Below are 13,207 nucleotides of genomic sequence, written 5' to 3'. Positions count from 1 at the left end.
GATCTGTATTATGGCATACTCAGAATCAACCGAAATTCATAATCAATTATATCTGTATGATTTGCATGACAGATCTTGACAAATGATGTTGCTATTTTAATTGTCTTAGTTGCTATATATGTCCAAGTGTTAACATGGTTAGAGATAACTGTTGACTTAATGGTCAGCAACAAGATCAAATTTGCTTTGTCATTCATACATTACAGATTGAGCATTATATCATGGGGACATGTGATTCTTTACTTGTTTAATTGATGTTTTTTCAATCGGAGCAATAGCCTTAGAACATTGCTTAGAAATCACAATACTTCTCTTGGTTGGGAAATTGTGTGATGAAAAGGTTTTTGGCCAAAGAAAGAGATTTTAGCCATTTTTCAGATTTTCTGGAATTTCAACTCAGTCACTTACTTTTGCAAAAATGTACTGATCTACTGAGAATTTGAGGTCAGTCTATTCTAAAGAATTTTAGTAGACATCTTAAAGAGTCATTTGGAATTGGAATCACCCAAAAGGGAATTTTCTGGGATTAGTTATGAATTTCTAAAGTCAGGAGTCAGTCACATAAATTTTCTGATATCAGTTTATTAAGTTTAACCAAAGGTAGATTCTTATAGCACCTTTGATCCAATACAGGACTTCTATTTCATGTGAAGATTACATAATATTCATCTCAGTGCATATTTATGTTTTCCATATTATTTCGAAATGCAAAATGATGGATATGCATGTTTAAAGTTTCTGATATTGATCTTGAAAACTTCATATGTGGTGTGCTGCCAAAGTGGTCTCATATATGAAGATTCTAAAGGATCAAATATGCTGGTGAAATATTTAGTATGAATTCAGTTATATGTTGCATAATAAAGTGCTGTCAAAGTGGCCAATATATAGCAATTACACTGTATTCAGTTTCATCAGAATGAGATTATGAGACTTAAAATTAAATTTGAGTATAATTTCCAAAGAAATTTACATCAAACATTTGGTTTCATAATCTTGTATATATTAGGTGAATGAACATTCAGAACTATTAGAGATTAGTACTCCACAAAGGACGTCAAAATCTCGAAAATAGAAGAGTTCATTTTCTGCATATATACATACATAATTCGGTAAATGGCTTTTAGATTGGCCATGATCACATTGTTGATATAAAGTCAATTTAATATTCTTAAATGCTAAATGCTGTCAAAATGGCTTAGTGTAAAGAAGATTAATTGTCTTGTTTGGTTTTCAACAATAAAATCAAGCAACTTAAAATTTAATTTGATCCTTATTTCCAAAGAAGTCTGGTATCAAACATTTGGTTCTTGATTTTGTATATGATCAAAATTGAACATTCAGATATCATTAGAGATTAGTACACCCCAAAGGATGTCAAAATCTTGAAAATGGTTGAGTTCTATTTTCTGAACATATGCATTTGGTGTGAAATGAATGTTCAAATCATGAATTTTCATTTTTGGGACATACAGACAATTCTAGTATTATGATAAACTAGAATGATTTTACTGATCAACTTCATATACATATAAACATTTTCCTTTGAGCATCAATCAGGTTGAACTACAGGATGACTCAAATTTCAGAAAATGGTAGAGGAACATTGGGTTGAGCTTGGAGTACATGATTATAATCATGTGTTGAAAGAAATCCATCTGAGAATTGGCAGCAAATAAAAGCAAGGAGAAGCATTAAAATGAAAGAATCCAGTTCCTCAAGTAAGTTTGTTGTTCTTCAAGTTTTGTTTTCTGGAATTCTGGGATTGCAAGTGCAGTATCTATCCTAGTTATATTTGCACAGAAATGTTAATGTCCAAGTATAGCTTCAACAGACAAGGCAATGTTAGTAGAGTTCATCAAGAAAAGAAAAAGTACACTTTTGGAAGGGTCCAAAGTTTGAGTAAGAAAAGCACTAGAGGTCTAGAGTAACTGAAAAGGATGATGGAGGATTTATGGACCAGATTCTATGAGAAATCTGTGGGAGTTCCAGCTTTTGATTTTCTGACTCCTCATTTTTCATGCATTAATCATACGTTGATAATTTCCTAGACATAATTCTTCTTGTGGTGCTCTTGTTCAGTATGTTTATGAAGTCATCAAAATGAGTTCATGTTCCAGCAAGTTAAGACTTTTCAAGTTAGCAAATAGTCTCGACAATTTTCAATGGCGGTGTTGGATTTCTGTACTTGTTCTTGACAGTTTGGATTTTGGAAAAGAAGTTGAGGAATATACATGTTTATGGAATGGCTGATTCTAGAAATATAGCAGCAGGTGGTTCAGAAATAGATGCAGACTCATCATAAGTTGCTGATGAAATGGATAAGTGATTTATCTATCAAGACAGCAATATATCAGTTTCAGATTAGGATTGCAGCAATATATCAATCCTAGACAATGGAGAAAAATCTAAGTGTGCAGCACAACGTGATTCAATTATGGATAATGTCATTACTAGCACAAATGCACAAAATGAGCAGATTGCAGGTGGTACAGTGTCAATACAAACCATAGAAATTGCAGAAGCATCACAATATAATCTTGAGAAAATCCTTAAGAGCAAGAAAACCAGCCACATTAGATGATAATTACATGTATCTGATCGTCATGGTGACTGATTTAGAAGAAAAGAATGATCTTATTTCAGTAATAGAAGCAATGCAGTCTATGAATAATGAAAAATGCAGAAATTTAAATGCTGCAGCTTGAAGGTTTTGTAGAAGATGATCACTAAGACCAGTGGGAGAAACTTCATTTTTCTGATCCTATATGTTGATGATCATATGTTATCTTCTAGCAGCAACATTTGTTTGTTGAAGGAAACAAAAGGAGAGTCAAGTCGTCAACGATGTCTAAAGCATATTAGTTTCATGAAGACTAGTGCCCCAAGAATGCTTTTCTAAAGAAAAGCATGGAAAATATAACTTATACAAGGTCAGTTGGATGTTTATCATTCTTATTTATCATTGTGTAAAGTTGTTTTCATTATTTTAGACTAAATTGATCAGTAAAGTTCACCTACATTTATGGAATTCACCTTATTATCTTTCTGCATACTCAAGTTGTACAAATTCAGCAAGCTATCAATGAATAGCAAATCTTGCAGATTGACAATATTAAGTAATGTGAAATATATGGTTGCGAATTCTATGTTATTAGAAATTCTGGCAGGACAACATATGCTTATATTATGAACGATCGTTATGGATTATGGATTAGGCATATGTTATGTTACTGTATTTTGAGGTAATTCATGTGATTATGTATGCTGCATTGTGATCTTGGAATGCTGATGCTTTTCTAATTCATCCTGACATTCTTTGATTCCTTGTAGTTGACCATAATTGACAGAATTTTGAAACAGATTGTTTGATGTGAGTTGAATTCAAAGTGCGCACACTTTAGTATCTAAATCATATATACTTCAGTTTCTAAACAATGTCAAGTTCAGTGGGAGATTGTAAGAAAATTTAATGAACCCGACATTGTGTAGAACCTAAGTATATATTCATATATGATTTAGTTTTGAATTCAAATGTCAAGTATAAGTTAAGGACTTAAGAAAATCATTTTGGTCCAACTTATCACATCTGTTAGAATTTGAAATTCATAAATACAGTTATGACTCATGAGAGTTTATCTGATTTTTTGAAAAAGCAGTTGGGATGCATTGTCAGTTTCTTGATGGAAGAAACTGACAATACAATGCTTTATATATCAGATATTTTGGTCCCTTCTGATGCACGAATCATTCTCATCAATTAGTCCCATCACTAAGAGGATGCTAAAGGTGAAATCAAGAGAAGACTAAGATGGAAAACTCAACTGTGTCAAGAAAGCTGTCATGGACAATGCAAGTGCATCGAGTAAGTTTTCTGGGTTCATGTTCTTATATTTAGTTTTCTGCAGAAATCAGTTTCCATTGAGGAGTATTAGATCTGTCTCAAAGGGATCCGTTAAGGATTTTCTTCCTCACTCGGATCCATCTCAAGGGGATATTACCTCTCTAAGATCTGTCTAGAGGAGATTTCACCTCACTTGAATCTTCTTCAAGGAGATTTCTTCTTACTTGGATTTAACTCAAGGAGATTTAATATACATGATTTGATCTAGTATAGGTTTCAGTTTATGTGTTTGTGATTGCTTAAGCATACTGTTTCTAACACTTTCACGTGCGAGAAGATAAATATGAGAGCATAGATAATGTGTTTGATTTGCTTGATAGGGATGTTGATCCATCGGAACAAATATTGATTCAGAGATATGATCCCATCGCTAAAGTCTAAGGATTATCAGAAATTTGTTCTTTCTTTTCATAATAGCGATTGGTCGGGTTTTCCCAACTATCATATCTGTTAGTTTTCTTGTTAGTTGGATTGCTGTTTGTTTCGGCGGAATAAGGTTTATATCCCTCCTGCTATAGTGGGCTTTTTTTTATTTTTTTATTTATTATTAAATAAAATTTTCTCGCGAGGTTGGGCTTTTGAATGCTTAATATTCATATTATGCATGTTTTCCCCATGTCCGTTTGGTTTTAATGATTGTTGTTCTCCTGCAATATGTCAATAAAGGGGGTGTATATGAGTTTAGCTTTCTGTTTTTTACCAGTCTTTACTGAATGACTAGCTTCGATTTTGTTAGATTCTGGCATGTGGTTGCATGATACTATGCTTTAAAAAGGATGAGTGATCACAATTTTAACAAATTCCATTTATGTGGTTAATGTTAACCACTAGAGGATAAAAGTATGTTTTCTTATTATCTTATTCTAGTGTTTCTGTTTTTGTTTTACGACTGTTGATGTCTCATGCTTCACCTTTTGGTGTCATATATATGGTTGCAGGCTCTATCAGTTTTTGAATTTGCAGAAGGTAAGCTGCTGCAGTTTTCCAGCATGCTCGAGTGTGACTAATGTGAAATAGCATATTTTTGTACTAGGACCAGTCATTACCACACTTTATGTGCATTGATAAATATATGAAACTTTTCAAGCATATGGGTGTTCCACAAGTCTTGTGCAGTCTCTTGAAGGAGAACCTGATTTCCTTGGAGCGATTTATTTCTGTTCTATATCTTTTTTTGTTTCCATGTTAGAGTATACTTGTCTAAAGATTTGCCTGTTTCATATCTGCATTTGTTTTCCGTGACCAATTACAAGTTATACAAAAGAAATCCCTTCATCAATAGCTACTACAATTGATAAAGTAAACTTGGACCCATAAGTAACGAATCTGAGTGAACAAATAATGGAGTTGAAAAACATTTTTTCTAGAATTTATGAGGTTCAGTGTGAGTGAATTTCTAGAAATTTGCAAAATCAAAATTAGTTTTGTTACTACAAATTAAAGATCCAGAGTTCTCTGAGCTTGAAGGGGAAAATGGAAAACCCAATGAAGATTTCAAACCACTAATATTACAACAGAGATGTTACTTCTGCGGCCAACAAAAATGATAGAATAAATTACAAAGTTCCCAAGTTACAGGTTGGAGTGATCATGGTCTGCAGAGCAGTGCTAATTACTTTGACCGGCATTATCCCTTAGAGATCTATCTGACCTGAAGATCTTCTATATCAGTTAGAGGAACTGCGTTGTCACTTGACCTCTTATTGGGTAGGTTCACCACCAACTGACCACACGCTCCACTTATGTCCTGACCCATTTCCTTGCGAACGGTTGTTCGGATGCCATACGTACCTCTTAGAATCTTCTGAAAAACAGATACTTTTTCTTCGGCAGTGGTTTTGAATTTGCTCAGACTACCAATTGGGTTAAAAGGTATTAAATTAATTACCTGTTTGACAGAAAACCACAAATGTCAAGGTTATTTTGACATGGAATCTACGGATACAGAGGGGAGACAACACAAAAATGGATAGGAACTCACCACTTGAAATGTATCTAGCAATTTCCCAAGCTGGTGCGCATGTTCTTCTTCATCGTTCACTCCGTCAAGCATTATGTATTCAATGAAAATTTTCTGCTGACTGAAGATTAAGGCAAATGGTGAGATTCTCTATGCATCTAAAGAGGATAGTTGAACTGTAGCAGTAAAGAAAGGAAAGTGGATAAAAACATGAGGTCAAACAGAAGTTTACCTGTTCTTTTGATATTGTTGCAGTGAATCCATAAGTTTTACTAAGGGAAAGGCCCGAGCTGCAGGCATTATCTGACAACGAATTTCTTGGACAGGTGCATGCAGTGAAACTGCTAAATTCAGTCCAGGGAGATCATTATGGAATTTGTTGATAGCATGAATAATACCAACCTACAAAAGATTAGATGCAAAAAACGATACACCAGTTAGCCAATGTTCCAGCACTCGTAAACCACTCCATTAAGACTACTGCAACTCGAATTCATCTCCCTTCAACTGAAGACTTTAGAGTACTGCATACTAAGATATTATTCACATTGTGACACATGAAAGGAAAATTAGGAAAGGTGGGCAGGGAAGGTATCATATCTTAATTCCCTTGTATGGAGCAACCAATTCATGTTAGCATCAAAAGTACTAGTGATGTGATCCCATCATCCCATCTATACATAAAAGGAAACTAATCTAGACACTGTGTCCCATTTTAGACGGGTATACTATTGATCAACGAATTCTTAGAGAAAATATCAAAACAAACAACAAGAAAAAACATTACCTTGATTATACAATAAAAAAAGAACAGCATGAGAAAATTACACAACTTCACCATAATGTAAGACCTAGAGAAATGGAATGGTATTGTTCAGTGATATCTCTAAAAGCACTACTGCATATGGAGGAAATCTCATTTTTCATAATGCATAAGATTATGATATCAAGATAACTCTGAACTTGAATGCGCATATCATCAGTGTCATAATCTTCAACTAACCACTTTTATGTAAAGGTTTCCTCTTATTAAAGCGCCTTCAGTGATAGTTTTCTTATGAACCCATTGAATACTTATTCACAAAAAGCATAAGAAGTTGATAAAAATAACTGCACTTTGCAATGCCTACCGTTGACACTGTGATTCTCTTTGGCGACAGCTGAAATGGTAATCCAGTCATGACACGAATCGCTTCAACTAAGGCATTATAGTTATTCAACGGTTCCCCCATTCCCTGAAAAAAAACAACACACAAAACCAAAATGTCAAAATCTCCACTTACATTCATACAATCTCGAAACCAACAACTAAAACCAGCTGAGGAAAAACACTTACCATGAAAACAACATTGCGTATAGGCGAAATGCGAGAAGCATGAACCAACTGCTCCACAATCTCCCCAGAGGTCAAATTGCTCTTAAACCCCATGCTCCCAGTGGCACAGAACGTGCAACCCATTTTACAACCAACCTATTCACACCACCACAGCAATTCAAAACCATCCCAAATTTCACAACAAAACCTAAAAAAAAGCTCGAATCTTTGATACTACCTGAGACGACACGCACAATGTGGACCTTGCGCCGCCGTGGTGGGACTTGCCATTGTGCTTCCCCAAGCTGCTATCGTACCTCATGATCACGGCCTCCACCAGAGCGCCGTTCTAATCGAAACAAACCACAATGTGTGTGAGAATCGAATCGAAGCTCATTCAGACATTTCATCGAACAGGTGGTGTGCGGAAAACAAACCTGGAGCTTGATGAGGAGCTTGGTGGTGAGGTGGTCGGAGGAGTCGGTGGCGGAGTGGACGGAGGAGGTTAGGGTTTTGAATTTGGAGTTCAGAAGGGGGTATGCGGCGGAGGGCAAGGAGGGGATTTGGTCGAGTTGGGCGGAGGGGTTTTGGATCACCTGCTTCCATATGTAGGGCATGAAGCTGGGCTTGATCCCGGAGTTTTCCAGCTCTGATTTCAGAGCTCCGGCGTCGAAAATCGACCGGAACGGCGTCGTTTTGCGAGCACTTTGCATGATTTTGGGCGTTTTGGGCGGAGGCGGAGTGGTGGCTTGTGAGTTATGACTTCTAAAAGGAAACGACGTCGTAACCGAGTTCAAGTAAATTTTTTGTTTTGGCACAAAAAAGAAATCTTGTTTCTATAGGAAAAAAAAAACCACATCTTCTTGGAAAAGTTATTTCATGGTATAAAGGTTTTTCCTATTAGAATTGTATTACTCCTCATTCTGGAATCTTGATTGTCTGACCTCCGTTTGATAGGCAATTGATTTGTTTGTCCGTGTTTTTGATTGGTCATAATTATTTAATTAATGTGATGGTAGATGTATAGTCATGTTGCTAATCAAAACTTATGTACATATGTGATGCTGTAATTTGTGCTAATCAAAACTTACTTATTGTAGATATGATGTTGTAATTTGCGAGTTGAACAGTTGGATGTAGTGAAACATTAATCTGGTAGACAATGTAATCCGGTTTCATACAAATATACAAATTACAAAACATTTATAATCAAATTAACGTAACTACACACTTGATTTTTGTCTATTTGTAAACTTTTAATTTCACCTACATTAACAATCAATACACTAATCATGCTAATTAATTAACAATATATTTCTACAAGAAATGATGATGGAACATTAGAAATCCGTTGGTGACACATCTACATCATCATTAATTCGATCAAATTTCATCAAACACCTTGTTTAGATTTTTTTCTTATTACCACTTCATAGGTTTCGCATGGATAGAAACCTATCTTTTGAGGAACTTGGCACAAAAGGAACCCCCGCAGAAACACCATCTTCTTCCTCGCAGCTACACGAGTGATTAAAGTCAAGTGCGGATCGCTGCTCTAATAATTCAGCAATGACCAGAGGTTGGAACTCGGATCCTTTTTTACAATGAGACAAGCCTTCCAAGGTTAGGTCCTGGCCACAACCGAGGAGACGGTAGCTACTTTTTGAATTGCTCTCCGAAAAGCATCTGTGCTTGTGTTTTGATCTTCGCTTCTTGATGGCATGGTATAGAAGGGGAAGCAACCCTTCCATACCTTGCTTTAATTTGATCAAAGGACTTGTATCTTTTTTTTTTTTTTCTCTCCCGGTTCTCTAAAAATGAAATCGGTTAGGTGTATGTAATTTTTGTCTCTATGTTCTATTTTTGATTGGTTGTTCTGTTTTTAGAGAGCCTAGCTAGCAGGAATTCTGGCCGTTGAGGGGAAGCTCTCAGTTTCAATGCTCCCGAATTGTTGTATGGATGTTATAACAACTCTTTTCTATATGTAGTTTATATAGATGGCAAAGGGAAAAGATCTATAACAATGGGATTTTGTTCTTTGTAGATCTGTCATTCCACACTCGAGTAATTATTTCCAATAAGAAAAAAGAGTGTGGCTATTGCAAATGCTAATATTTTCTACATTATATATATTTTAATCGTATCAATGGAGTCATTAGTTAACTAAAAAAAAAATTGATCTAGAATTCAGTCCACAGGTCTCTCTCTCTCTGAGGAAACCCTAAGGAGGCTTCAGAACCTTGAAAATATTCTCGTCCGGCGTCGCCCGGTCGCCGGGGGGTCTCCAGCCTCACCGCCACCATGGGTTTGCTGCCGGACGGGAGGTCTACATGCTCAATGGGATTGTCGGAGGGAATTTGCTCGGGTTTTGTCACCAGTTCGGCTGGGTTTGTTCGATGGGGTGTTCGTGGCTTTACGGATCCGGTCGTCGATCCTCGCTGCGATGGTGTTCGATGGGGTGCCCTGGATTTCGATTCGACGGCGGGGTACGGTCACAGGCCTGGAACAGCGTTGGTTTTTCTGTGCTGGATGCATCTCGTGGCGGCGTTGACTTGGGACGGCTTGGAGGCAAGGCGGACAGGGCGACGCGGGTCGGGCGATGTGGGTCAGCCGGAGCGTGGTCCGGTTGGTGGAGGTCCGAAGGGATGGTGGGAGGCAAGGTGGACTGGCCCGAACCAGCGTGATGGGCCTGAAGCAAGTTTTTCTTGGTGGACTTCCTATTGGGCCTGTTTGGCTCCAATTTTGTTGCAGCTGGTCAACAGTCTCTTTTCTGTGCGGGCGTGCCAGCACCGTTCGGGTGCGGTCGTCGGGGGTGTCCCTTGACCTGACTTCCTGCAAGCAATTGTAGACGAGGAGAGCACCAACCTCGTCGTGGGATTCTTTATGCCTCGTGGCGAGGACTTTTACTGAGCTTCTTGAAAATCACAATCGATACTCGATGTTGTAGATCGAGCAGAGCGAGAACCACTGGGAAGTAGAGAGAACTTGCTAAAGCGTGACTTTAGCTTGGCTGGGTTGCGAGGGCGTTACCCTTGCTTGGCTGGTTCTGTAACCGTTGTGGTCGCGGCACTACCGTCGGCTCCCGAGGAGACTAGGACCGAAGCACGTTGACAGAGGGTTTGGTGGCACTGAAAGTCGGCTTCCGAGAAGACTAGGACTAGGAGTGTGATCACCGATAAGAGAAAGAGAAGGAGAGGAGTTGCTCTAGAGAGAACTTAGATCATCTTAGAGATGTTTTGATGAATGAATTGGTCTTTTGTGGTGTTTTTGGTCGTGGTACTACAATCGGCTCCTAAGGAGACTAGGACCGAAGTACGTTGACAGAGGGTTTGGTGGCACTAATAGTCGGCTCCAAAGGAGACTAGGACTTAGAGTGTGATCACCGATAAGAGAAGGAGAAAGAGAGGAGTTGCTCTTAGAGAGGTTGCTCTAGAGAGAACTTAGATCATCTTAGAGATGTTTTGATGAATGAATTGGTGAATTGTTCTATGTTGTAGCCTCTATTTATAGGCTACCAAGCAACACTATTTGGCCTTAAACAACTCATAATGGGTTAGGTTTTAGCACTTAAACATTAATGGAATGTTAGGTTTGAATACTTAAACACTTAATGGAGTTTGTTAGGTTTAAGTCATTTTCTGCTCCCTTATCCCTCAATTTTTATCTCCACTAAGAACTCAGATTCAACCTTCGATTTCTTCATATGAAATGATCCACCATGAATGTAGATTATTGTGGTAAACTTTCAGAATTTATTTCCATGTGGTTGGGCCGGAAATGCTGCTGGACCTCTTACAGGTCCAGTTTCCAAGTTTTGCTTCTGCAGAAAATTGGACTGTTTGTTTGAAGGTTTTCCACTCCGAACGAGCTTTGGCACTCTTCATAAGAAATGATCAATGGGATATCTAGAATTAATCTGGAAAGTTTCAACTCATTTTGAGTTCGGATGGTTAGTCCGCCATCCCTCATTTCTTCTCTAGCTCGCTTTCTCCTAGCCGAAGTAGGAAAATGTGCTAAAGTTGATTTTTCATTTCCATGTTTGGTAGGCCTTATTTAGCCTCTTAATAATATATTTTTGAACTTGTCGACAATATATAGCTTGAGCCACTGACATTGGCTCAATTTCTCCAAGACGTGCATTGTCAGGCCAAAATGCTCATTTTGGGTTCAAACAGGGCCGCTAACTGTTGGGCTGGGGTTTTGCCCTAGTCCATTGCTATTTTGGGCTGGGGTTTAGGCTCTTGGCCCAAACCTATGTTTTTAGCTTTTGTCTAATTACAATAAGTTTCTTGTATTAGAAACCTACCGAGTGTAGTTTGGCTTGTCTATTCGCTATGTTTCCATAGCTTTTAGGCTCACTTTTAAAGTGAGCGATTAGTTCGAATATAGTTGGTCTATCCTATGTACTACTGTGGCTCCTCCACGAAACCTTGATTTGGCCATTGTTCTGTGTCAGTATGTAATGGCCTTCTTGGCATGCGCTATTATCAATGGAATTACCATTCATTCAAAAAAAAAAAATGGAGTCATTAGTTTTGAGATGTTGACCAAATTCGTTTTATTTATTGTTGTTTTAAAGGTTAATGTTATAGTGATCAAACTAATGACACTAAATTCATGTCGCTTTCAAGTTTCGTTATGATAATCCATTTTGATCAGGTCATCGAATTTAGATCATATTCAAATGATCAGATTTGATTGGCCATACATTAGATTGAACAACTACTCCAATCCCACGAACAAATAAATAGGGAGCTGTTGTAGAGAAACTGAAATTGAGAGCAATTTGCTGTGTATTCTCATTGATAATAGGGGCCTCTTTATATAGAGGATTACAATGCATAGAATCTCAATCATACAAGGAAAGGAATTCTACATTGATTAGGATTCTAGATCCTTCTAATTAAATCCTATTACCACTAGGTCAAGTAACCTAGAGTTTGGGCCAAACACATAAAAGAGATTTCCTTAAACACTCCCCCTTGTGTTGCCCAAACGCGGTGCTTCTCTCGTTGCCTCGTTAAAAACCTTGCTGAGTAACAAAAACCCAGTGGGACAAAAATAACCTCGGTCGAAGGGGAAAAAGAGCACAACACAGCCTTCACGTTTCGAGACCATACATGTAGACATCTCCCCCTGATGTCTGCATCTCCCCCTGATGACTACGGTCATGGGAGTTCGGATAACTTCCGTAAACGATGCTACCAACATGTTTCTCGAAAGTGGAATTTAGGCAATGACTTAGTGAGCAAGTCTGCCACACTGTCCTCAGATCGAACCTAGTTCATTTTGATCTTGAGGAGAGTCTGTTGTTGCTGATTAAGCTTGGTGTTGTAGCTTTGATGTAGCCTTACTTCATTTGTTCAAAACAAGCTGCATTATCCTAAATGCTCGTAGGCTCATCTATGGTAGACTTCAAACCACAATTGTTCGAACATGCGTAATTATGGATCCAATCCATATACATTCACGAATCTCTTCGTGAAGAGCAATAGTCTCTGCATGGTCCGAAGATATAGCGACTAGGGTCTATTCTGTAGACCTCCAAGATATCGCAGTCTTTACCCATGGTGAACACTTAACCAGTTTGGGAATGACCTTTGTGTGGGTCAGAGAGATACCCAGCATCAGCAAAACCTTCCAAAACGCTAACTTCGTTTTGGGATGGGGAGAGGGGACGCAGGCCAGTGTTGGCGGCGTTCCTGGTGTGTGATGGGTCCGAATCCATCATCTCTCTGTAGGGATAGAACAAGCACATATCAATCGTACATCTCAAGTATCGAAAGATATCTTTTACACCAATCCAATGGCGTCGCGTTGGCGCAGAGCTATATCTAGCTAACAAGTTCACAATATATGAGATGTCCGGTCTTGTGCATGGAGCTAAGTACAATAATGCGCATATTGTACTTAACTAGGGCATTTCTGCCCCTAGCGCATCTTCGTCATCATCCTTTGAACGAAGAGGATCCTTTTCAGGATCAAGACTACGGACGATCATGGGGGTGCTTGAAGGTTTGACCTTGTC

At 38.1% G+C, this 13,207-nt stretch overlaps 1 protein-coding gene across 1 annotated transcript; it reads right to left on the bottom strand.

Moving 5' to 3' along the window:
* Positions 1–5,251: 5,251 nt before the first annotated feature.
* On the bottom strand, positions 5,252–7,963 carry LOC133738469 (uncharacterized). The gene is made up of 7 exons (XM_062166024.1): positions 7,617–7,963; positions 7,418–7,528; positions 7,201–7,335; positions 6,995–7,099; positions 6,097–6,266; positions 5,886–5,985; positions 5,252–5,792 (listed from the first exon to the last, which is right to left on the bottom strand). Exons 1-7 carry the CDS (start codon positions 7,890–7,892, stop codon positions 5,547–5,549), a joined length of 1,143 nt encoding a protein of 380 aa, XP_062022008.1. The 5' UTR covers positions 7,893–7,963; the 3' UTR covers positions 5,252–5,546.
* Positions 7,964–13,207: the final 5,244 nt, after the last annotated feature.

The sequence above is a fragment of the Rosa rugosa genome, chromosome 3 (genome assembly GCF_958449725.1).
Source record: "Rosa rugosa chromosome 3, drRosRugo1.1, whole genome shotgun sequence".
In the NCBI taxonomy this organism is placed as follows: domain Eukaryota; kingdom Viridiplantae; phylum Streptophyta; class Magnoliopsida; order Rosales; family Rosaceae; genus Rosa; species Rosa rugosa.
The sequence above is the reverse complement of the archived record's forward strand: the minus strand, read 5'-3'. Positions and strand labels throughout refer to the sequence as shown.